Genomic DNA, 24,088 nt, shown 5'->3' on the forward strand with positions numbered 1-24,088 from the left:
TATTAATTGTCTCAAATTTGCCTAAACTCACAAACTTTGGGGACTAAATTTATTTTGACAGATACACTAGAGACCAATTGGACACACATGGCAAATATTGGAAACCGAAACTATAATTCTCCCCAATATTCTCGTGATCTCTTCCAATGAACGAAGAAGTTCCCTTTTTAATCCCCTTTTGTACCAGCTCTTTCCTAACCGTCTCTTCTATATATTTTTTTCTCTAATTTCCCTTGTTAATTACGTACCCTAAAAAGAATTCTTCACTACCTCTTCAACTTTTTTCATGATCACTCAGAAATAACAAGAGAGACTCCCCCCCCCCCCCCCACACTAATAAAAAAAGACATAAGAGCGACGAAACATAACAACAACAAACTCAGATCCAATTACTTTGATCATGGGAAAGAGGAAGAGAAGAGGGGATTTGGAGCTTCAACTCCCGGATGATATTCTCTTGAACATATTCAAAAGAATTCCAGCAAAGCCTCTTATGCGACTCAAGTGCGTTTGTAAGTCTTGGAAAACCCTAATTTCCAGCCCCTACCTTGCTAATTTGCACTACAAAGTCTCACAAACTCGGCCCGATGCCTCCTATCTTATATTCTATCTTAGAAAAAACTTTTCAACGATCCGATCAATCTTCCCTACAAATCTTGAAGCCGCCTTGACAGCTGGACTCCCTACTCATAACTTCCAACAATCTTCACCATGCACAGATATTGTCAATGGTCTCATCTGTTTCTTCGACCGGAAAGATTATCAACTTAAGATGCTGAATATTACCACCGGGGAAAAGGTAACGCTTCCTTATCAGCGTCCACTACAATTCCGTTATCCATCAATGTTTCTGGGATTTGATCCTCATAGGAAGGAATATAAAGTGCTCTGCACTTTGGATTTCGGCAGGCAAGTTAAGTGGAGGATTCTTACAATTGGAACGAATTTGTGGAGGACGATGGGCAACAAACCACTACTGGAGAAATTCAAGAAGGGGACAATTTGCGTGGATGGATGTATTTATTGGAAAGATGAATTGTTCGTAGATGGTGAAAGAGCTATACAATATTTTCATGTTGGGGAGGAGAAGTTTGGGATGGTTTTTCCTCCCAAAAGGACTAAAAGAATTCGTCAAGTGACACGGATTGGAGATGATCTTGCCATCGTATACAGAAAACCATTTTGTCATAATTTGTTGAAGCTATGGATATTCAACAAGGAGGATAAAAATTGGGCCAAGAATGTAATCAAATTGCCAAGAATTCCAGTTTCCAGACTTAAAGTCATAGGGACAACGCACAAAACTAGTGAAATCTTGATGACTACAAAATTGGGGTACCATGACATGTTGCAGTTAGTATTTTACGATCTGGAAACAGGAAATTTAAGGACCAGCAATATTACTTGTCCTGGGATGCCTAGTATAGCCGCTGGTAATCTCCTTTCCTATGATGCAAGTGCTGCTGTGAGCAATCATGTAGAAAACATTTTTCCACTGGAATTTTCAAGCCAAGGAACAGCATAAAACAAATGCAGGAAAAATAAAGAGGAGAAGAGTAAATCGTTCCTTGTTACCATCATTTATTAGTTCTTAGTCTTTTAGTTTCTTGTACTCAGTGCAGTATTTTGTGTAGTTAATTTCGTAGCTATAAACTTTAATTTTGATTCTGCAGCTTCAAACTTTAATTTCATCATCATTTGTGGTGTGTTTCCGTTGCAGGAAACAAGTTACTTCGCAATCCCGCATCTGGCCTATTCCCGTCTAGTGCTGGATCCAAAGTACCCAATTTGTGTTCCTTGGTAATGCAAAGTGTTCCTCAAAGATATTGGCCCAATAGGTAGGGTATGGTAGGACCTTATTTCAATCATGGAATATTACCTTTCGGTCAATAGTGAAGCAAGTGTGGCACAATTAATTCATAAAATCACTTGGCACGATGCTGCAATATCTTGATCTTTAACCTTTGCTTAGTTTGTTTATATCATTTACATACACAGTTTCCAACATTTTGTGCAGGAAAGATGTTGATTTTCTTGTACCTTCTTTTGTATATCTTTTCCATATCAGGTTTTTTGCACAAACCATTTTATGAGAGTTGCCAATATTGAATGCTTAATGAACATTTTTAAAGAAATGAATGAAACATGATTCTGCCAAACGCATAAGACAACCATCCATGAACACTCAGGTAATCTCATTTATTAGAGGATAGCAACAGCCAAGGTAAAATTTGACACTTCGCGAAATTATGAGGCCTACCACACCGCACAAGCAAGAAAAGCAAAATCTCTACATTTATCTCATCGCAGTTATGGAAAGATGAGGACCGATCAATTTGAGTACTTAACAACAATATCATGTAATTTGACATAGAAATAAAAGGTCTTAGCTCTGCTGCATTTGTTTCCTCAAATTTCCAAGGGGACCGTAATGTTTTTCATCTGTATCCTGCGTCCTACATTTGCAGCTACCTATATTAAGATTCGTACCACATCTGAGGCATATGCCTTTACATTTTGGGTCACAAATTGCATCAATGGTGATTTCTACATGCAATATATCTCTTATAGGCTTCGAAATGTCAATTTCTTTATCTTCTGGAGGAAAATGCAGCTGATCATCAATATCATTATCTTCGTCTTCCAGCCCATCATTATCAAATGACCTAAACTTCTCTTCCCCATAAATTACACCCATATCTATTGTTTCTGGTTCTTCAAAGGGCTCCTCAGTTAGTACAAGTGAGAAATTGGAAAAAACACTCTTAGCAGCTGATTCACCACACCTACACGCACAAGACATACAACTTAGCAATTGGCAAACGAGATGATAATTAGCATTCACAGGCAATTTTTAATGACATTCTGCCATCAAATGGCTAGGGTAACGTATCTACATAATGGCAAATGATAAGCAAATTCTACAGACAATTTACAAGCATTTTCTCATCAAGTGGCCAGGATAAATACACGAATATCCCAAGGAAGCTAAAGTAACTTGACTACAGTCCTTATTAACAGTCTCATCAAGGCTTCTTGTCACCCCTAGAGAACTGATGGGGCGGCCACATACTTTTGATTCATCTAAGATCTGTTTTACTTATTAAGTTATTTATGCTCTGCCTTCCACCTAACCATCTTTTGCAGAAACTGCGTGCCACTTCCTCCTACAAGATCAGGTTTTTAATCTGAATACTTCTGCTGCAACATATAATACAGAGAGAGAGAGAGAGAGAGAGAGAGAGAGAGAGAGAGAGAGAGAGAGAGAGAGAGAGAGAGAGAGAGAGAGAGAGAGAGAGAGGGAGAGAGAGAGACAGACAGACAGACAGACAGAGACAGAAAAAAATTGGATGAGCACGCTATGTTTTGGGAAATTCTTCTTAGCCTGATATTTACAAAGGTGGGATCAATCATCTTGTATGTGTGTAGAGAAAGACATGTAACAGTGATATGTTCATCAAGAGATATTTAATAACACATTACGGCCGCAAATGCTTTTAATATCACTAAAAGTTATGATCTTTAACTCAAATTATTATGCCAATGCCCCTTATAAATTGAGGAAAAGAGATATAGGTAAGAGGTTCTCAACCATAACAAGTAAACAATAACAAGTAAGAGGTTCTCAACCATAACAAGTAAACAACTTCTCCTTATGCATGAATAAATGTAATTGCATCGAATCATGAAACAAGTACAACTATGCAGCTAAACCAATTTTTAACCAATAACACATCTGAGAACAGCAAAACCACTTATAGAAACCTTAAAAATCACGCAACATTTTACTTCAGGAAAAGAATTAACCTTTTTACCTAGATAGATGATCGAAACTACAACAAATAAGTCAGGAAACATGTTAATTTAATAAAAGCATGTTAATAAAGCAGAATCAAAATCAGTTACCTGTTACAGTCAAGAGCAAACACAGTTCTAACAACCCCATCCAGCCTCAACTTCTGCTTCTTCTTCATCACATCCATTGAAATGAGAACAGGGGTTCCATCAGGATAATCTTTCACAGCTTTCGTGACCCTTAATCCCAATTCAGAAGCCTGAGTTTTAGAAACCCCAGATGAAACCTTTCCTAGTCCTAGCCTTTCCAAAGTAGTGCAGTATTCTATATGGGATATTGAAGCGCTCCTCTTATAAATTACTGCGCCTTCCCATGGTAATGGTCCCTCCTCCTCATCTTCCACCATTTCTCCAAGCTCTTCTACTTGACCATCATCCCACTCGAAACCCCTTGCCACTGCACTTTCCTCAGCAACCACATTACTACTATTCTTGCTGCTCCCAGCTCTCAGCCGCCCACTTTGTAAAATGATTCTTGGCTTTTTGTTGCAGCCCGAAGCCAGATAAGTTGAACATTTACGAGGAAAAAATTCGAGGGATGGATGTAAAACAGACACATTTTGGATTTTCAGGTTGCAGAATTGAAGTGGGATGACGTTCGATGACACCACAGAGTATGACGAATAAATAGGCATTTCGTCGAACACTTGGTATCCACAAAACAAAATTTAGAAAACAACAGGACCCAAGGAGAACCTATAAATCTTCATGGAATAGAGGGTATTATTTGGAAGTGTCAAGTCCCCGGTAGCATCTGCAAGAACAACAATTTATATACAAGAAAAAATGAAGAATCAGAAAAAATGAATATGAGATAGAAAAGTGAAAATAAGGAACCAAATTTCATTACTTGCTAGTAATTTCCAACCAGTGAAGAAAGAAAAAAAAAAGTAGCCCACCAGTTCTGAAATTTTGTAGCACCTCCTTTTCTTGTTGAGCTACGATGAGTTTGCTGGTGCTTCAGGGGAAGAGGCAGGGGTTATCCTCATTGCCAGAAGAAATAGTTATCCATTGGTTTAAATGCAGCATATGTACAATACATGAAGCATATCGTACAAGGGAAAATGTAAGGAACACAAACGAGTTTACTCGGATGGAATATTAGTTATATTATGGCTTTTTTTTTTGGTTCTAATATTGTTTCTTTTTTGTTCAAGAATATGGTAAATTCGTTAAGAAACTAGAAATTTGTAATTTGTTGCTTTTATCGAGTTGACTTTTTTTGTTCGATTCAAGAAATTTCGAATATTATAAGAGGAAGAAGAAAAAGGGAGATTTTGATTCGAGTTGAAATAAAACATTTGATAATTACTAAAAGTTGTTTGAGTTTATTTAGTGGCAACCAACGAATGTAGGCTGAAATTCTATGAAAAAGTAACAAATATGCAGTTGAACAAGAAGAATTAATAGTCCTTTAAATTTCTAGTATCGGGTTATTAATTTTCTTTAATCTATTATGTTATGCTTTTTCCAATTGAATGAAGTAAGCATTTTAATTTATCGAAAAGGTTAATTTTTTATATTGGTGTAAGAGTCTTATAGATGGAGAGGGTGTACATTGCACAAGCAAAAAGAAATTGGAACATTTTGTTACAAGGTTATCTATTTCAAAGTCCCCCATTCTTCCTTTATAGGCCAAGCATAAAAGCAAGCAAGAACTCATTGGTTTGACCAAAAGGGTTATTAAGGTTCTATTTGATAATCCAATTCAGCATTTAAATTTAATGGATTCAAATCTTAATATGTTAAGATGCATTTCATAACCAAAAATTAAATATCTGAATTAATTATTTCGCACTGAATTTTCTAGGCAAAACTTGTTTCCAAAAATAAGTGATAAACTATTTACTTATCAGTGAATGTAATATACATTCAAATGTATTTGTTTTAATATTTAACAATTTAATAATTTAATGGATTCAAACTTCATATTTTAGATTCTTCAGTTTTATGAAACACCCTAAAGTTCTTTTTTTTTTTGTATTTTATATAATTTTGCAACCTTTATAGTTAAAAATGAGATATAATTTAGTTGATTATTCTTGGTATCAATTGCAAATCTTTTAAACCAAAAGTTTGTTTGAAAGACTCTTTTTCTCCTCAAAACTCAGAGTAGAACCCTCAATCACCGAATTTTCATTCCTTATTTGCATAGTCAATAATATCACTACACTATTGCCGTTTGTTGGAAAAAAATAATAATAATATCACTACACGTAGAAGGAAATTTAGGCATTTAGATTCAAAAGGAATTTTAGTTGGGAAAATAAAATACAAACTAATAACTTTGTAGCGCCAAAATTAGCAAAACTAAAACATGGAATCAGAGGAAAACATTAACTTTTGTTTCATCAATACTCATAATCAGAATTCTCTGGCGAGCCAATCCTCATGTGCTGATTATATTCATGAGCAAAGTTTTCTTCCCACTGACTATAAGAAGAGTACTGTGTTTGTCCATGCTGATAATGATCCTCCCAATTCCCATAGTACGTAGTTTGCTGATTCCCCCAGTAACTATTGTAGACAGACTCCTCTGGAGCCTTTTTTTTCTCCTCTTCCTCCTCAGTTTCACCATCCGGCTTGACTCGATTGCCATATTCCCTCCCATGGCCTTGGTAAACATGCTCATTCTCGTCATATTCTGCCTCCCACTTCACTTGCGGCCACGCCTCATCAGACTCCGACTCAGAGTCATCCTGCTTTCTACTGTACTCTTCGTACTGCCTCGTATTGGGGTCATAGTATGGACTAGTAATCCGTTCAAATGGTTCATCCTTTGAACGGATTTTGGATGAGAAAGTAAAAGTTTTCTTCATCCATGACTTCCATGACTTCTTTGACGACATTGTCACGTACCAAAGATTAAAATCTACCAAGATTTCTTGACAGAAGAAGTTAAGAAAAGAAGCAGCAATGCTTAGATAATAAACTTCAAGTAACAAAGATCTTACACTTTCGAACCGGACTACTGGTCTTTATATAGTACACAGTGTTGCCATTTCTTTCTATGTTCCCAATTTTTATAGTACAGTGTGTTGCCATTTCTTTCTATGATCCCAATTTCGCAGAGAAACTATAACACCGGAAATGGAAACTTTGCAACTTAATTTTTAGTAACAATCAAATATGGAAGCTCATGCTTAAAATTTCGCAGAGAAACTATAACACCGGAAATGGAAACTTTGCACAACTTAATTTTTAGTAACAATCAAATATGGAAGCTCAAGCTTAAAAATGTTGTGCCAAAGGTTTCTATAAACGGGTCTTTCCTAATGTTGCATCAAATGACTCCGACCGAACCATGACATAGGAAAAATACAGTGCTTTTTTATAAGTGTAAGCAAGAGATTTTGAACTTGAAATCTACTACTTACACTCCCTCCCCCTCCTTCAAAAAACTATGTCGTTAGCTTAATAAATGGTTTGGCTGATTTTTGGTTATTAAGTCTCATCTTAATTCAGAGTTCCAACGAAAATCAAACATCTTAGGGATTACAATCAAATGAAAATGTCAAATAATTAAATATGAAAATTTTTTAGGAACCCAACTTGATAATTTTGGCTTTCAACTTTTATCAAAATTTTTAATCTCTATGAGGAAACTTATAGTACGTTCTAATTTTTCCAATAGTAAGTTTTGAAAGTTAAATAGTAAATTTGTGTAATAAAATCGTGAATTTTATGAGTGACAAAAACTTATTACTTAATTTTAAAAACTTACCATTTTATATGAAAAACTTACATATAACTAGATTAGTAAGTTTGACTAGAATAATAGTAAGTTTTGGAAGATGAACGGTAAGTTTGTGTAGCACAAAGGTAAATTTTATGAATGACTAAAACTCATTGCTTTATTGCACAAATTTATAAATTTTACTTGCGAAACTTACGTATAACTAGATTGGTTAGTTTAATTAGAATAATAGAATAATAATGATAAGTTTTGGAAGATAAATGATAATTTTGTGTATTTTTTTTTTCCTAGTCCTCACTTTATTTATAATATCCTATACTATCTTAATTTAAGGGAGAGACCCAACTGGGTCTAAGGGGGCCGGCCACCACCGGATCAGATGAGTGCAGTGCGCACCCATTTGAATTTTTTAAAAAGCCACTTAATGTGGCAATTGGTAGGAATCAACCTTTCACCCCATCAAACCTTTAATGGTTTAGTGGTGGCTATCAACCTTTGGGCTAGTGCTTTAAATTTGATAATAAAAAAGGTAAATTTTTGGACGATTTACTACTTTATTACATAAACTTACCAATTTGTATAACTAGATTACTAAGTTTTATTAGATTGACGGTAAGTTTTGATAGATAAAAAGGTAAATTTTACGGACAATTTACTACATCCAATGAACCGCGACCTAGGAAAAATGCGGTATTTAGTATTTAGTCATTTTTTCCTATGATCATGGTTTTGTATTTTCTCTGGGTTTCTGTAGTTCATTTTGCCAATGTGTTATTGACAAAACGGGCAAGCTAAAGAATTGACACATAAATATAAAAGACAAATAAGGTGCACAGGCATTAAATTCCCCAAAACATTAATTATTTTTTCTTGTGAAAATAGTGGACGAGGAAAAAAAAAAAGGAGATTGTTGTCTCGTTATTTTTTCCTTCATGAAAATAAATAGGACATTATTGTCTTTTTATTCCGAAGTACTCATTCCTGTTGATGACAGGAACAATCACCTGCTTTTCTAAGTAAGAATAAGGCTCTAGGATATGGAAGATATAGATTTGGAGTCTTAGACCACCTTGGCCTGCTATGCTTGATGCTTCATTCCCCATGTCTTTCTAAGATAGAGGCCACTTACCATGATCTCAAAAGATCACCTCACCAGCGAAGTGTAAGTTTGAAACTGCAAATGATGCGGACATCAAGGTTGTCCAAGGAGCTCGCGATCATTAAGTGAAGCTTGCAATTGGTCCGGTTACAAGAGCGTGCCGAAAAACTCAAAAAGTCACTTCGAACTTTGGTTCATGTTGTTCAAGAACAAATTGGAACTCACAAGTCACTTGAAGGAATCGAACTTGAACAAGCAACTATATATAACCTCATTCAAGTTGTTGAAGAAGGATCCGTCAAGGAGTTGGACAAGACTGTGGATCAAGAATGGCTCATTGTATTGAATTCGTCTATTTTGATTGGAGTCATTAGTTAGCTAGTTGAAGTCCATCGTTTACTTAAGTTTATTAGTTTAATAAATTCAGCCAGTCTTGTTGGAGTTAGTGGGCCGATACTTTAGTAGCTAGTAGATAAAATAAGTGAATTCTTGTTCCAGGGTACAAACGAATCGACCTTAATCGAATAGCTTGCAAACTTGTTCAGTCAAAACTCAAGCTTGAACTTACATTGACTGACTTCAAGTAGCTCAAGCTACTTGACAAGCCGAGTTTGAGCTTAATATGTGAAACTCAAAAGCTCGTCGAGCTTAATCAAGTTCAATCGAGCTTTATATAAATAAATATATATATATGTTATTTTTTAAAAAATTTTATTTATTAGGATGAAATGTGTATTCTGTTTCTTGTTTAAAATTATATAAAATATAAATTTATATTTTCTAAACTCAATTAGGCTAGATTGGACTTGATAAGCATGAGTTCAAGTTCGAATTTGAGTAATACAATATAAAATCGACCTCGAACTTGAGTTCAAACTTAACTTTCAAGAACTAAATGAGGTAGAACTCGAATTCAAATCCAAGTATTTTTTACTCGAGTCGATTATGCCCCTACCTTGTTCCACTCAGATTTGTTTGAGTACGGTTATCTATACTAATACTATTTACCAATCGATATGTTCTAGAAAATTTTTAATAATATGAAATGTGTCATTTCCCAAGATTTTTTAATCATTTATTCTTTAACAAGTTTAATTGATGTTAGCTTACACTTGTCTATTGGTTTAGTTGAAATGTTTAAATTCGAATGGAAAAAGTTCGGTTAAACTAACTTATCAAAAAGTCTGTTTATCTGTTAGTTCAGCATGGTTAAATTTACTAAAAAAAACTGATTACAAAATTCTTTACTTTAACGTTTCCTATCGGGTAATAAAAACCGTAGTTAAACTAATTTATCAATAATCCTCCCTAATCTACCTATTTATTAGTTGAGACATTTTAGAGGTTTTCTAATACTAATAGTTTGGTATGTGTTTTATAATTTTTTAATGCTTTAAAAATTTCAAATTCATCACTTAACATTCTCCAATACTAAACATGTTATGTTATATAAGGCTAACATATCCAATTTTTGTATAAACTCCACCATCTAAATTCTAATCCAATAATTTTCATTATCTGAATTCTAATCTAATTTGCTTTCATATTCAACAAACCAATTGAACTCTAACCAAATATTATGTTTCGTTCAAATAGTACAATCGACAGACTTATTAGTTAACATTTATTTGAACACATTTCAAAAACTACTTCCAAATCTAATCTACTTGCAAATTTAACAAAATCAAATGTACTTTCAAATTCAACAGAGTGGTTATATTCTATCCAAATATTATTACTTTAAGTACTACATTAATATTAAATAATTGGTTGACCTATTCCATATTTCTCAATTTCTCTATCTAACTAATTTATCATCATTTTTTTCACCTGCCATCGACAACTCAAGATAATTTTCATTATATTAACATTTATGCATAAATTTAATTTTTTTTCTTTTTCATTATAGACCTTTTTTGTTCGTTCCTTCATGCACAATATTTAACAAGTATATGTTTCAATATGTACAATATTTAACTATTATATGTTTCAACATGACTTTTATTTTTATATTCAAAATGACCGAAAAAAACCTCAATTTTCTTTTTCATATTTTTTTATTCGTCTTGTACGGGATGATTGGTATTCATATACCTTTTGAAGATAAGATAGAGTGATTTTACCACTATTTTTAGATAAGCCTCCAGGCACATTACAATCAATGGCTTTCTTTTATATTTTGCAAGTTTAAGAAAAACTTCCATATTCCTTTAATTTCTTTTTTCAAAGGCTACACGTATTTCAAAGAAACCGTAACGTTGTAAGTATTTTAGAAAAGCTGTAACATCGTAAGATAAAGGCAAGATCATTAGTATTTCAATTATGAATTTTGAGATGTTAATTATCTTTTATAACTTAGTTGTATCATAATCACTTAAGAGTACCGCATATTGAAAATTTAAAATATGTTGTTTCTTTTTCTTTTGACAAATTTGTAAAGTTAATATTATTATTTTGGTGCTATAATGATAGGCAGCTAATAATTGTTTATTTTGCATGCTTTTAAGTGTATTTATTTGCTTACTTTTGGTGTGATTTTAAGATTTTTAAAGATGAAACTTGCTCTTTAAGCTAATATTTTTACAATCTTCATTTTATAGTCAAAACTCGCATTTGATCAGTTTAATGTGTAAAACTTGTGATAGGATTTGAAGATTCATGATCACTTCAGATTGAGGAGGATTCATGCAATAACATTAGATGTGGATTCAAGGATGACTTGGAGATGATAAAACAAACAAGTACAATTCTCTAATAAAATAAAATACGACCTAAATATGCAGGGAAAATATGTTTAATCTTCTCATTTTAGCTAGAGCAGAAAAGGACAAACAAAATGCAGGAGAACCAATACGCGGGTGCAATATGCGACCTTATACATGCGTATTGCCCCCACGTATTCTTAAAACTGCAATGTAACTTGCACAGCTAGTTGCTCAGTTTTCACACAATTTTTTCAACTTGTTTACAGATCAATTTTTGGCTAGATTCTGCGAAAGTGATATTGGAAACTTGAAGAAGCATCTTTTGATGATTTCAAGACATAAGTTGCACAACTTTAACAACTCATTTTGAGTTTGAATTCATCTATAAATATGGGGCTTGAAGATACATTTTCACAACTAGGGAAGGCTAGAGACACTACCAAAAAAATAGTTTTCACTAGTTTTTCTTAGTTCATTTATATAGTATAGTTAGTGTAGTTTATCCATCTTATACTTGTAGTTAAAGTTGGATGAAGAATTAGGCAGAAAAGATGGAGAGTTAGTTCTTATGTGACAAGTGTGACCTCTCTCCTATCACTTTCTCTTTTACATTTGATTTCATGTTTAGTTATAATACAAGTTTGGATTTTATCATGTGTTGCTAAAGTTTATGTCTAAAGTTATGGATGAACTTTCTATATATCATTAGTGATGTTTAATTGGTTATTTGATGATATTATTTTGAACAAGTTATTCAGCATTTTTGCTTACATAATCATGATTAATTGGCCATTAATTGCGATAATTATAAGGTATTAAGTTTATAATGAGAATTAGAATTTAACACCAGTTCAAGTTCAAGGAAGTGCTAAATCTAGAAAGTTCACTCATGAGAGTAGATGAGCACCTTTGTAGCTTTAATGGCTTATTTCATAGAAGAACTGAACTTATAGTTAATTTCATAACCACGAGAGTAGTTACAATTTAGTTATAAGCATAGTTGATTCACTACAAGAGTAGGTTTCACATATATACATTAGGTTTCATTTGCAAGAGTAGTTAGAAATTCTATAGCCCTAGGAGTTTTCTATTGTTATTTTTACTACTTTTATCTCACGTTTATAGTCTAGATTTAATTTGTTACACTTGTGATAGTATAAATAATAAAAAAGTTCGAAAACCACCAACAATTGACAATCTTCCTTGTAGGATAGACATCTAGTAGCCTATATTTGATAAATGATCTGTATACTTGCAGAAAATAAGGTATTTAAGTTTTATTAAAATTTGGTACATGGTAGAACCTCGTCAACAGCTTTGCTTTTCTTGAAAAATATGATGAATGAAAATCTCTCTGTGGATCAAGCTATGAAAAAAGAAAATATTATGCAATAGATATTGAAGTTAAGCATAATTTGCAAATGTTACTATTATGGATTAAACAAGTATATTTCCTGCTATGAAAATATAAGCATGTTTACAAACACAGCCTAATGGCTAAGATAGAAACCCCCCCTCCTTCCCTGCTTCTTAAACTCCACCTCTTCCCAAATCGTTGCCGAAAAAAAATATTATAAACATAACAATGTAATAGGAAGGTTTGATGTCGTGGAGATTGTCAAATTGTTATAATAAAATAATCTAATTTAATATTTCAAATAGGGTAATGCTATTTGCACTCCCGTTATGTTATTTACACTCCCACTATCCCATTTTCATCTTGTTAAGACCATATTACCCTTACCCTAATTTCTTTTCCTTTACTATCTTTGTGTTCACATGCAAGTAAGTTGGACACAATTGTCGTATGTGTCCAAAAGGCAAAAAAAAAAAATTTAACTTCTGCTTCTCCTTTTCTAAATTTACGTAATTGTTTTTTAATTTATTTTTCATATTCTTATTTCAATTTCAATTTTGCAGATTTTTTTATGAGCACAATTGAGGTTCCATTGCATCATCTGGATACTAGAAGCTGTTATGCTTTTGTTGCAATATACTAGAAAGTTTCACTCCCTCTATGGTAGTTATATGAGCTATTCTTAGTAGATTTTTGAAGTATTAATGTCCTATTTACGAGACATTATAGTTATACTCAATTTTTGATCGTCTTTGGTGCTTGGGATTTATTTATTTATTTATTTTGAAGTTTGGAATGCATTCATATTTCATTGCTAGATTGATTTTTGGCATCATATAACTTCATGAAGTTTTGTTGAAAAATACATAATACATATTAGTGACAATTTTAAATTAGTCATTTTAATGTGTAATGGAATATTTAATTGGTTTTAGAATGTAAGAGAAAATCCAGTAAAGTTAACTCATAGTTCATAAGCAAGCAGATAAAATTAGGGAGGGGTAATATTGTCTCATCAAAATAAAAATAGGATAGTGGGGGTGCAAATAACATATGGGGAGTGCTAATAACATTACCCTTTCAAATATTCAACTTATACTTGACTCTTATTTTCTAATGAAATAAAAAATTAACTAAAAAAATTTACATTAGGTACCTTTATAGAAAGTTTCAATAAATTACAATAGATTTAGATTTTATCTTGATTTCAATAAATTCAATCAAATGCGTCCATATGTTTAAACATGGGAACAAAGCAAGTACTTATATTTTTAAGTATATATGCAATGTCCTAAAAAGAGTTGTCGCTAAATTTGTTGAAAATAATGTTAAAGAAAAATATGCCTACATCTTTCAAGCATAATCACAAATTTAGGTTGGAATTAATATTTGTACAAGTATACAAAAATTTCACACACTCTTATTTTTTGCATTCGTTGAAAGGATTTTAGGTAATTTTTTATTAACTATTATATTTTTATTTTAAATTTTAATTGTTTTTAAAATTTGTGGTTCCCATGCATAGCACAGGTTATAAAGTTAGTGTGTGAGTTAAGATCATATCAAGGTTTGCAACTACAAGAATTTGTAGGGTTGAGGTTAATTCCACTGCCGAAATTCGATACTATTGATCTAGATTGGATTGGGTCTTATTAGATATCCAGCTTCGTCAATTGGCTAGTTTCGAATCAACAAAAGTATACATTTTTTGGAGAAACCCTTTCAACACCTTGTCTTTTGATCTTTTTTTTTTCGAAACGATAGGAATATATATTACTTGACCAAAGGTATTTACATCCGAGCAAAGGCTCGATACATTCGCTGTGCATCTAGCACATTAGATTGGGATTAACCCATTCTATATCTTGATGACTGCTCAAAGCTTGAGCACTAAACTGGAAACTAAGATCATTAGTGTTGCCTATGTCTAGGTAGAAGGAGCGCTTGTAAAACATAGAGCTCAACTCACGGATATCTTGCACCACGGTTACAATTCTTTCTGCCAGTGGTTTTGTCTGCTGGATTTGTTGTAGCAAATTTTTGTCAGGAATGTAGACACCAAATTTTTAATTTAGTTTTATTTACTATTATTTTTATTTTTAGTTATTATTTATTTTTAGTCTCTTATTTTTATTTTTAAGACATTTTCAGTATTAAATTTCAGAAAAAGAAAATTTCCACAAAAAAAAGTCGTTTTAATCATTTCCTTATTATTATTGTAAAAAAAAGAAAAAAGGGGCAAGCTCACGCACCCTTGAGCTGCACGTGATCCGAGCTCTTTTTCCCTATTACATTTCCAGCACAAGCAAAACTGCGTAGAGTAGCTACGATTCCTTTAGCTTTGTAACATTTTTGTTTCTCATTTCTTTAACTCCGTTTGATCACTTGCTCCATTCCACCTGGCTTCATCCGAAACCAAGAATCATCAAACGGCTAAGATGGAAAATGGATTTTCATCCGCATCGTTCAGCCGAGGGTTTGGGGGTTTAAAAGGAAGAAGCTGTGAGGTTTTAGATAGAGGGATGGCTGGTGAAAGGAGTTGGCTGCTGGGGGTTGCAAGAAAGGGCAAGAAAAAGAGGATAGAAGGGAGCGGTTAGGGTTAGAGTAGAGAGCATAGAGAATCTGGTGGCGGCTAAGGTTAGGGAGTTATCGTGAGAGGGTGAAACAACAGAGAGATTGAGAGAGGGGGTTGCAGGTAAGAAACCAGAAGCCAAAAAGGCTGGAAAAACTGAAAGAAAAGGGAAGAGTGAGAGCTTCGGGTGAGGCAAAACGAAAGAGAGAGTCAGAGAGAGATAGACGAAGAGAAAAGGGAAGAAACTAGGGAAAGCCTGGGGTTTCTGGGAGAGAAATGGAGAAGCTGAGAAAAAGAAGAGCTTGGGAAGGAAGGCTTTAGAACAAGCCGAGAAAGGAGACTCGGGAGATTGAAGCTGCGAAAAATTTTTTGCTACATGCCCATCACTTCAGGCCCAAGTTCTTGGCTTCCCTCACATCGATTCACTCTCCAACTGTGTGCAGTAATTTCGTCTCATTAGGGCCTCAACTCAAGGAAGGTACACTCTATCTCTTATTTCTAATTTAATTGATCCTATGTGCCCTTTTGTGATTTTATGTGCTTAATTGCATGCCTTTTGAATGTTTTCATTTTATTTATTTATTTATTCGCTTTATTTGTTTTAATTTTGTATATTTATTTTAGTTCAATTTTGATTATTTGAAAGGCATTTAAATGCCGAGTTATAATAGTTAAGGGTTTATTTATTTATTCCTTTCCCCCTTAGATTGTAGTAGGGCCTCCCAAGTGTAATAGTTAGGGTTTTATTTGCTTTATGCTGTTTTGTGTGATTTGCATGCTTATGTGTTATGTGTTATCCGCTTTCTTAGGACTTTGCATTTAGATATCATGATTATGTGTTACGTACGATGTGAAACTATATGCTTTGCATGTATATTTGCTTTAGTATTATATTTGATTATGTGGATGGAATGCACGTTACCGTGGCTAGTCCAATGCTAGTCATGGTCTTCCCCTCGAGCTCTTACAAGTCCAATGCTTGTGAGAGAGCGTTAGCAAAAGACTAGTCCAATGCTAGACCTAATAGGGCCATCCCTCGCTAGTGCATACTCGCATGCCTTCACTACATTTCATTCATTTTTCATTTTAGAATTTTTACATCTTTGCATGAACCTTCACCCTTTACCTGCATTTGAAACACAATCTTTAGGACTTTGCATTTCATTCTAGTTATTAGGGTCATCTGCTTGATTAGGTTAGGGAGTCACCCTTCTGGTAAGGGAAACATACGAGTTTGGCTACACATAGCCTTAGTACGCTTGTTTTCTTTCTAACCAAAAGGCAAATCAAAAGTCACGATTTAGGGTCTTCCTGCACCCGTTTTGCTCGCATTCCTCTAGGGCTCATGTATTTCTAAGGCACATTACCACTTTGCACACTATCACTTTATCCACTTTATCATTTTGCACACTGTCACTTCACTTTACATTCTCTCACATTTGCACACGTGCACTTTTATATACTCATTTGCACCGTTGCACTTTACACACCCATTTTCACATTTGCAATTTGCACATTTGCACCTGACACTCGTTTTTACACTTAAAGACATTTTCGCACACTCTCATTTTTTTTTCATTGTTACTCGAGCATTCATTTGCATTTATTCGTGACCTCTTTGAGGATTCACATTGGCTATCACAATTCATGTGATTAGGACCAATCGAGTCTCAAAAGAGACATTTTGTTCCTTTCAAACCAATCATTAGATTTAGGTTTGCATTCATATTAGACGCATCCAAATGCAATACATCTTTTGGTTAGAAATTAAGGAAAATTATGACTAAATCACGCAACTAGCTTAGGTTAGGGTAAAAAGGTGCCTTAGACTTTGTCTTTGCCTTCCCTTTTACTAACCGTGACCCCCGAACTCGTCTCTCTGATTTTCATAGGCTAGGAGTCATTTAAAAAAGGTTTTTTACTTCACTTTTTCAAAAACTACTTTTTGGGTGACTTGGTACACCGCAACTCAATACCAAGTGGTGACTCCTACTTTTTCTGTTTAAAAACCTTTTTAGATTATCATTTTGGCCAAACGATCGCATTTAAAAGTCCCATGGCCTTTTCCTTTATTTCTCACATTCACACACTTCACATATTTCATGCACACTACACATTATGATTTCAAACGACTTTTCCTTTATTTTCAAAAATGGGGCGCGACAAGGAACACCTATGTTAATCAAACGCCAACCTTGTTCGGCTGCCTTAATTTGGGGTAACTTGACACCTTCAGCCAGATGTTGAAGTTGGCTATCCACTGCCCTTTCTTTCATCCCCCAAGCCAATAATTCCTGTTGTGTTCCATCATATGCTACAATGCCATACCCAACGATATTGTCCTACTTACTCCATTGCACTGTGATTCTCAATGTTGTTCCTACACTTGTGGCATGCTCTGGCTGCTCTTCTTTTTGGTCCCTTTGTTGCTAAGCTACTGCTATCTTCCCCTCGCTCCAACGCCTAGCTTTCCCTGCTGCATTTTCAAATTCCTCCCAAGCTCTGCATGCTTTGTTTATAATTGCAGCTGGGTCCCTGTCTTTGTTGTTGAACACCTTGTTGTTCCTACTTTTCCATATTAGCCACAATATATATGCCGTAAGGCCTATATGATATTTCCCTTGTCTCCTACATCTAGCTTCAGAAACTCCTGCCCACCAGTCTTTGAATTTATCCGCTCTGTATGCAATACCATCCCAATGGATAGGAGCCAATTTCCAAATGTCCTGTACTTTGTTGCATTTAAGTAGCATGTGTTCCAGTGTTTCCACCTCTTCAGCGCATACAGAACATATTGGATCTCCCCTTTTGATTCTCCTCCATATTAGCTCCTTGAATGGTACCGCATCCGAGATACCTTTCCAAATGAACATCTTAACTTTGTGGCTGATGTTTAAGCTCCACAAAACCTTCCACACTTGCTGGGTCACTGAGTTAAAACTCGTTTCCACTCCCTCACCTTCTTTCCTAATCACTTCCTCCTTTCTTTCCATTTCCATTTTGTATCCAGACTGTACCGTGTACTCCCCATTTATGTTCCTTGTCCAGAAGGTGTTATCATCTCTTCCCGCGATGCTGATTGGGATTTTCAAAATATTATCTGCATCCTCCTTACAAAACGTCTTGAAAATGAGAGGTCTATTCCACCTGAAGTTACTGATCAAGTCAGCAACTTTGTCAAGTTTGCATCCTTGTGGTTTGACCGTAACAGGTTTCCCTTTGCCATTGCTTAGGATCCATTGGTCGTTCCAAATGCTGGTTTTTTTCCCATTTCCTATGCGTCTTCTTACTCCCCTCCACATAGCCTCTCTACTGCTCATAACACTTTGCCAGAACCATGATGCGTTCTTTTGGGCTTTGCTCTCTTGGATGCAGTTGTTAGGGAAATACTTTGCCTTTAGCACCTTGCTAGACAACAGATGTGGATTCCTTATGATTCTCCAAATCTGTTTGGCTAGCAAGGCTCTATTAAAGCTTTGTAAATCCTTAAACCCGAGGCCACCATTCTTCTTCTCCTTGGTCAACTTCTCCCAAGCCATCCAATGAATTTTGTCTTTGTTGTCTTGCTCACCCCACCAGAATTTTGATAGAAGTGAACAGATATCTTTACATAACCTGTAAGGCAATTCGAAACAAGACATAGTATAAGTGGGCATGGCCATTGAGACTGGTTTGATCAAGATTTCTTTCCCAGTCGAGCTTAGCAATTTGGATTTCCAGTTTTGCATTCTACGTTCAATGTTTTCCTTGATGACAAAGCTATTTTGATTTCACATCTCACCTCTTCATTTCCCAAACCTCTTGTTTTCCACCGCTTCAGTTCAATTAGAAGTGTTAAGTTTGATATGTTAGCTTCTAGAGTGAAATTCACGTTTGTTCAAGCAAAATAAAAAACTGCATTTTATATACTACAGAATATTTATGTACAAAAGATTTTAACATTGACAAATTTGATTGAAATACATTTTAATAATAATTCAAGTACACTCTCTAAAACATTCACTACGCAGTTGCTGATTCATCGGGCATACTTTCTACTTCAGCATCAGCATTTGTCGTCTTGGCTTTTATCTCCTTATTCTTTGCCCATAGGAAAGAATAGAAGCCGATGATGATGAGAGACATACCAAGCAAGCTACAAAAATAATAATTGCCAATTGATGGTGAAAAAGGTGAACTTTCTAATGCAATTAACTATAGAGATGTGCTCCAATACTATAAATAAATATTTACCCCCCAACTGTTAATACTTCGTCCAGGAACAGAGTTTCTCCAATGGCCACAAAGATGAGACGGAGTGGGGTGAACATCGCAGGATAAGTAGGACTGATAGGGTATAATTTGTTAGTAATTTTATTATTAATTTCCCCTTCTATCCCGGACAAATATTGTGTTAATTGCTGGTATTTACTCATATTTGGTATCTGGACCCAATTCCAGGAGTGGAGCAGATAACTACAAAAAGAGGGACTTTTGGATGCAAATTTGGGAGACTTTGGCAGAGAGAACTTGAAGGCTTGGGCCTTTGACTTCGGTGGGGACCACGGAGGAAAGAAAAAAGGGCTTTGGTCCTTTGGTTATGGAAGAAGAAGCAACGTACAAAGCCTAAGGAAACTAAGAAGGAATGGGGCAGCTTGTGGCCAATTGGTGGGGACCACTGGATAGCTTTTCTTTGGCTTTAAATAGATAGCTAACGTACAGAAGACGGACGGCCAGCTTTTAGTTCTTTTGCTTTAGTTCAGTTTTTAGTTTTCTTTTCTTTTCCTAGGATTGGCCTCTGACACACGCCAGGTGTTTGACAATATTCCCCAACGGGGAAAATATCCTTCATTCCTTACTTTTTAGTACAAAACAATGCCTTCGCAATTTATTAACTCGTGTGATGATTTAATTATGCGGCGTGGCTAAGTCTTCCATCTAGTCAGGGGTCAACTCGACGGCGCAGTCCCGAAAATCTGTGAGATCTAATTAGTTTTTACGCGTTCCTTAATTTATTCATATTTGCACATTGCCTGCTTGTATTTTCATGGGATTATTTTATTAATTAGATGTCAAGGGCCCGATGTTCAATGTGATTTATTAATCTCGTGCCAATTTAGTCAATTAAATCCGTAATTGTTTGATTGATTAATATTAGTGGCAACTGGTGTGTTTACACATTAGGGGAACGTGCAATCTAATTTAAATAACCCTCGTAGCGTGTTATTGGTTAGGGCTAGGTTTTTCTAATATTAATGCAATTGGGAAATTAATTCCTATGGTCGTACCTAGGAGTATTTGCTGATTAGGGGTAATCAACGGTCGTACCTTGGTTATCAATAATTTAAGGAAAAATTGGTCATCAGACTATAACTAGCCTATTAATAGATTAAGTGAACCTCTCCTGCATCAATGATCGGATAAATGGACTGTGCCTGAGTAGTTGCATCCTTGGCTAGAATTTATTTATTCCTGACTAAATTCCTGCTATATTTGTGCTAGTGATTTATTCATTTTTAATTAAATTGTCTAATTATTTTTAGTTTCATTCCGGTAAAATCCCCCCCCTTACCGATTGGACTTTAAAAAGAGACAAATATCTCCAGTCCCTGAGGAGACGACCCTACTTGCCACTGTCTACTACTCAGTAATTTTTGTCAATTAATTAATACTGGTATATCGGATTAAGCAAACTCTTCGGGAACAGGGTGAATCAAGTAACCCATTGCACACCTAGAGTCCCTGCTCCAGTACCTAGGATTAATCATTGACTGCTTTTAGTGGTAGTTAGGTTCTATATTTATTACTATTATTGCACAGGCTGACGACCTGTCAAGGACCTCGTTCTGCTACAGCCCAAGAAATCATGCAAAAGGATAGAGCTGTGGCCAAAGTTCCCTGTTGAGTTTTAACATGAAAATACTTCACATCGCCATACTTATTTATATTAAAAAACTAGAGAATTTTGAAGTAAAATGTCGGACTATTACCGAGATAAAAATGGTAAGCAACTCTAGATTCCATCCTAAACGCCAAACTCCTCTGGATCTATTGATGCATAACCCTATCACTGCTTGTTGCATCGAGCCAATGATGCAAATAAAAAATGTTGTCCAAAACTTGTAGGGGTATATTTCTAATAACTTACCCTATCAAAATCAATTCAAAGAAATTTAACAAATTTGAAGGATATACAATTCCAATTTCCATACTGATTTTAACTTCCAACTCTGATAAACATAGTCAATTACCTGTGATATAAACCAGAAACAGTTAGACAAGCAGCTGCCAATTAGGAATATGGTTCCAAGAGTCCGGTTTTGAGGCTTAGATTTTGTTAGCATACGATGGTGCTTCTGGGTGCGGTGAATAATGTAGAAGGCCTTGCCTTTGTACAAAGCCATGATTAGTGCACCGCCAAAACATATTGCTGTACCCAAAATCTTCATTTTCCCAACTTTGGTGCGCAGCTGAACCTTTTCCATTCTGAACCAATCAATTAAAAGCAAATTCAGGTAAGTTAGAACGTGTTAGAATTTCTTTTTTTTTTTTATGAATGAGTAAGATGAAATTCATCAGTTTTTCAAATACTATAAAAGTTTTTGAAAAGTATTCTAAAAGATACTCTAAAAAATAGTCTAAATTTTTTTAATGTTTAAAAAATATTTCAAAATATATTATAAAAACTCCGCAACTCTTAAATATTTCAAAATATATTCTAAAAATATTTCAAAATATACTCTAAAAATTCTGTTACAGAAAAATTACCCTAAAAAATAACTAATCCAAATAGAAAAGATTGGTGAAGATTAGTAGCAATTTAAAGTCATGACCACCTCAGAATTGTTGAGAATAGAAAAGTGACCACGGGAACAAGCGTAAGAAAGTTTGTCGCATACGTCGCAGTGGTATCTGACATGCCATAACAGAAAAGTCCCAGCGCCATGGTCAACCTGAAGACATGAGCACGAGTCAGTACATTCTTCTTAAAAGGCAATTAATGAAGCATTGGAAATGATGACACCCACATCTCTGCTGTGCATATGATGTTTTGAGTAGGCAGTTGCCACTTTGCAGTACTCTTATGGTTTGAGTCCTTCAAAAAAATTTGACCAAAAAAAAAAAGTCTTATGTTTTGAGTATCAAAATCATCAATCAGTATGAAGAATTGGGTTTGACTAACTGCCGGGCTATAACAAACACTTTTTTTTTTTTTTTTAATATAAGGATGTCCGGATCAATTTTTATGGAGCCCGACTAATTCCTACGACCCGAGAGAGTAGACTCAACTCCACATCGAACACGTTAACAACGGGACTCAAATCCTGGACAAGTCAGGAAGGTCGTCATACTCTAAGAAGGGAGAGCGGACCGCTCGAGCCAACCAGCCACGTAAAGTGATAAGTTTGTGGGAGACAGGGGTTGAACCCTTGACCTCCAGCATCAGCATCACCAAAGATGGTAATAACCACTGGACCAAATGGCCAGTGGCTCTGGGCTATAACAAACACCATGTTATAGAAAGATTGGTACCAGTGATTAATCTAGAAACGAGAACTATTAATCCGAGAATGAACTTTCAGTTTTCAACAGAAAGATAAGGGCATAATTAGTTACTAATGGCCTCAACGGTGGTTCACAAGGCAACAAACAATCAAACCATGTTTAATTTTCTGCAATCAAATACTAACAAATATTGTCATCCCAACCTAATTTAACAATCATCTGGATTACCAAAAAAAAATTAAAAATATAACCGATTCTACCTTGCACAAAAATGGGGGGGGGGGGGGGGGGGGGGAAGACATACCCGGTTGGTGCAACCACGAAGAGCCACAAGAAAATGCCCCAGCTCAACTTCTTACCACCGTCTCTGCATCATAAAGCATTAACTAACGGAATCCATAATCACCAAATAGCACAAAACTACAAACCAAAGACAAAGAGGGCAGCAGTCAGATATAACCTTTCCCGGTGAAGAGCAAGAGGAGCGATGCAAACTGCACCCACAACATGCCGATAAAACAAGTAAGCAAAAACAAAGGTTCCTTGATTGAATATTATTCTGGCCATAATCTGTAATGCGCCGCTAATGACTTGTACCGTTAGCATAGCAATGGCAACTCTTCCACCCTCAAACCATTCCTTCATAGCCATCATGCTGCTTCCTTTCGTCATGTTCTACTTTCTTCTTCTTCTTCTTCTTCTTGTAGTCTGATATGGCTTCTGCAAAGTGAAACTAGTCTACTCTTATTACTATTATTTGACTCTACTGTTATTACTGTTATTAGGCACTATAAATAACTCCTAACTTAGTCAGACAACAAACACCAAGGATTATGGGTCTCAAATCTTTTGGTGATTTTGGTGATTCACACATTAACCAAGTGTACGGATTTTTTATATCGGATCGGATCCGTCCCTCTCTTAACCTTTTAAAACAAAAATTGAGAAAACCCACAAACCAAATGATATATATATATATATATATATTGAATCTTCTGTTTTACCATTTTTTTTTTTGCTTCTGAATTGTAGATATTTTTTTGTATTAGCCTATCATATTGGAAAAGTAAATTTTCACTTTAATTTCTAAATTGTGGAATATCTAAGAGTGAGTAAGGTGGAGTTTGATAATTATGACAAATTCATACTTGGAAAAAAAGTTCTAAAATTCTAATTTGATAAATATCACATCCTTACAAACCTCAATATAGATTGAGTTTGATATGTATAAAATAGGATGTTTTCTAACAAACCCTAACAAACTTCTTAGGTAATTAAATCACATTTTTACTTAGTTAACCCATTTGGTGATTGGGAT

General features: G+C 34.9%; 3 protein-coding genes across 5 annotated transcripts; 1 reads left to right on the forward strand and 2 right to left on the reverse strand.

The window, feature by feature from the left end:
- The first annotated feature begins 332 nt into the window (after window positions 1–332).
- Window positions 333–1,971, forward strand: LOC113736011 (putative F-box protein At5g52610). 3 transcript variants are annotated; one of them, XM_072082788.1, is made up of 3 exons: window positions 333–512; window positions 616–1,433; window positions 1,721–1,971. In XM_072082788.1, the coding sequence occupies exons 2-3, from the start codon at window positions 773–775 to the stop codon at window positions 1,840–1,842; spliced, it is 783 nt and encodes a 260-aa protein (XP_071938889.1). In that variant the 5' UTR covers window positions 333–512; window positions 616–772; the 3' UTR covers window positions 1,843–1,971. The 3 variants fall into 3 exon arrangements, with proteins under 3 accessions (XP_071938889.1, XP_027118768.1, XP_071938888.1); XM_027262967.2 differs by having other exon boundaries at window positions 333–1,556; XM_072082787.1 differs by having other exon boundaries at window positions 333–1,433.
- A 300-nt stretch (window positions 1,972–2,271) lies between these two features.
- LOC113735137 (large ribosomal RNA subunit accumulation protein YCED homolog 1, chloroplastic) lies at window positions 2,272–4,913 on the reverse strand. The gene is made up of 3 exons (XM_027262098.2): window positions 4,755–4,913; window positions 3,907–4,609; window positions 2,272–2,786 (listed from the first exon to the last, which is right to left on the reverse strand). The coding sequence occupies exons 2-3, from the start codon at window positions 4,488–4,490 to the stop codon at window positions 2,387–2,389; spliced, it is 984 nt and encodes a 327-aa protein (XP_027117899.1). The 5' UTR covers window positions 4,491–4,609; window positions 4,755–4,913; the 3' UTR covers window positions 2,272–2,386.
- A 16,183-nt stretch (window positions 4,914–21,096) lies between these two features.
- LOC113736012 (protein WALLS ARE THIN 1-like) lies at window positions 21,097–23,442 on the reverse strand. The gene is made up of 5 exons (XM_027262968.1): window positions 23,231–23,442; window positions 23,075–23,137; window positions 22,164–22,217; window positions 21,516–21,750; window positions 21,097–21,162 (listed from the first exon to the last, which is right to left on the reverse strand). Exons 1-5 carry the CDS (start codon window positions 23,440–23,442, stop codon window positions 21,097–21,099), a joined length of 630 nt encoding a protein of 209 aa, XP_027118769.1.
- Window positions 23,443–24,088: the final 646 nt, after the last annotated feature.

The sequence above is a fragment of the Coffea arabica genome, chromosome 3c, assembly GCF_036785885.1.
Source record: "Coffea arabica cultivar ET-39 chromosome 3c, Coffea Arabica ET-39 HiFi, whole genome shotgun sequence".
NCBI classification, from domain to species: Eukaryota; Viridiplantae; Streptophyta; class Magnoliopsida; order Gentianales; family Rubiaceae; genus Coffea; species Coffea arabica.

What these genes read in the sequence shown, in the direction of transcription:
- LOC113736011 (XM_072082787.1), top strand. Translation starts at nt 401, where the DNA reads ATGGGAAAGAGGAAGAGAAGAGGGGATTTGGAGCTTCAACTCCCGGAT. An exon ending in GATGCCTAGTATAGCCGCTG is followed by an intron (nt 1,434 to 1,720) that starts GTAATCTCCTTT and finishes TTTCCGTTGCAG; the next exon opens with GAAACAAGTTACTTCGCAAT.
- LOC113735137 (XM_027262098.2), bottom strand. Translation starts at nt 4,490, where the DNA reads ATGCCTATTTATTCGTCATACTCTGTGGTGTCATCGAACGTCATCCCA. An exon ending in TTTGCTCTTGACTGTAACAG is followed by an intron (nt 2,787 to 3,906) that starts GTAACTGATTTT and finishes TTGTGCGTGTAG; the next exon opens with GTGTGGTGAATCAGCTGCTA.
- LOC113736012 (XM_027262968.1), bottom strand. Translation starts at nt 23,442, where the DNA reads ATGACGAAAGGAAGCAGCATGATGGCTATGAAGGAATGGTTTGAGGGT. An exon ending in TTCGTGGTTGCACCAACCGG is followed by an intron (nt 22,218 to 23,074) that starts GTATGTCTTCCC and finishes TCATGTCTTCAG; the next exon opens with GTTGACCATGGCGCTGGGAC. An exon ending in ATGTCAGATACCACTGCGAC is followed by an intron (nt 21,751 to 22,163) that starts GTATGCGACAAA and finishes TGATTGGTTCAG; the next exon opens with AATGGAAAAGGTTCAGCTGC.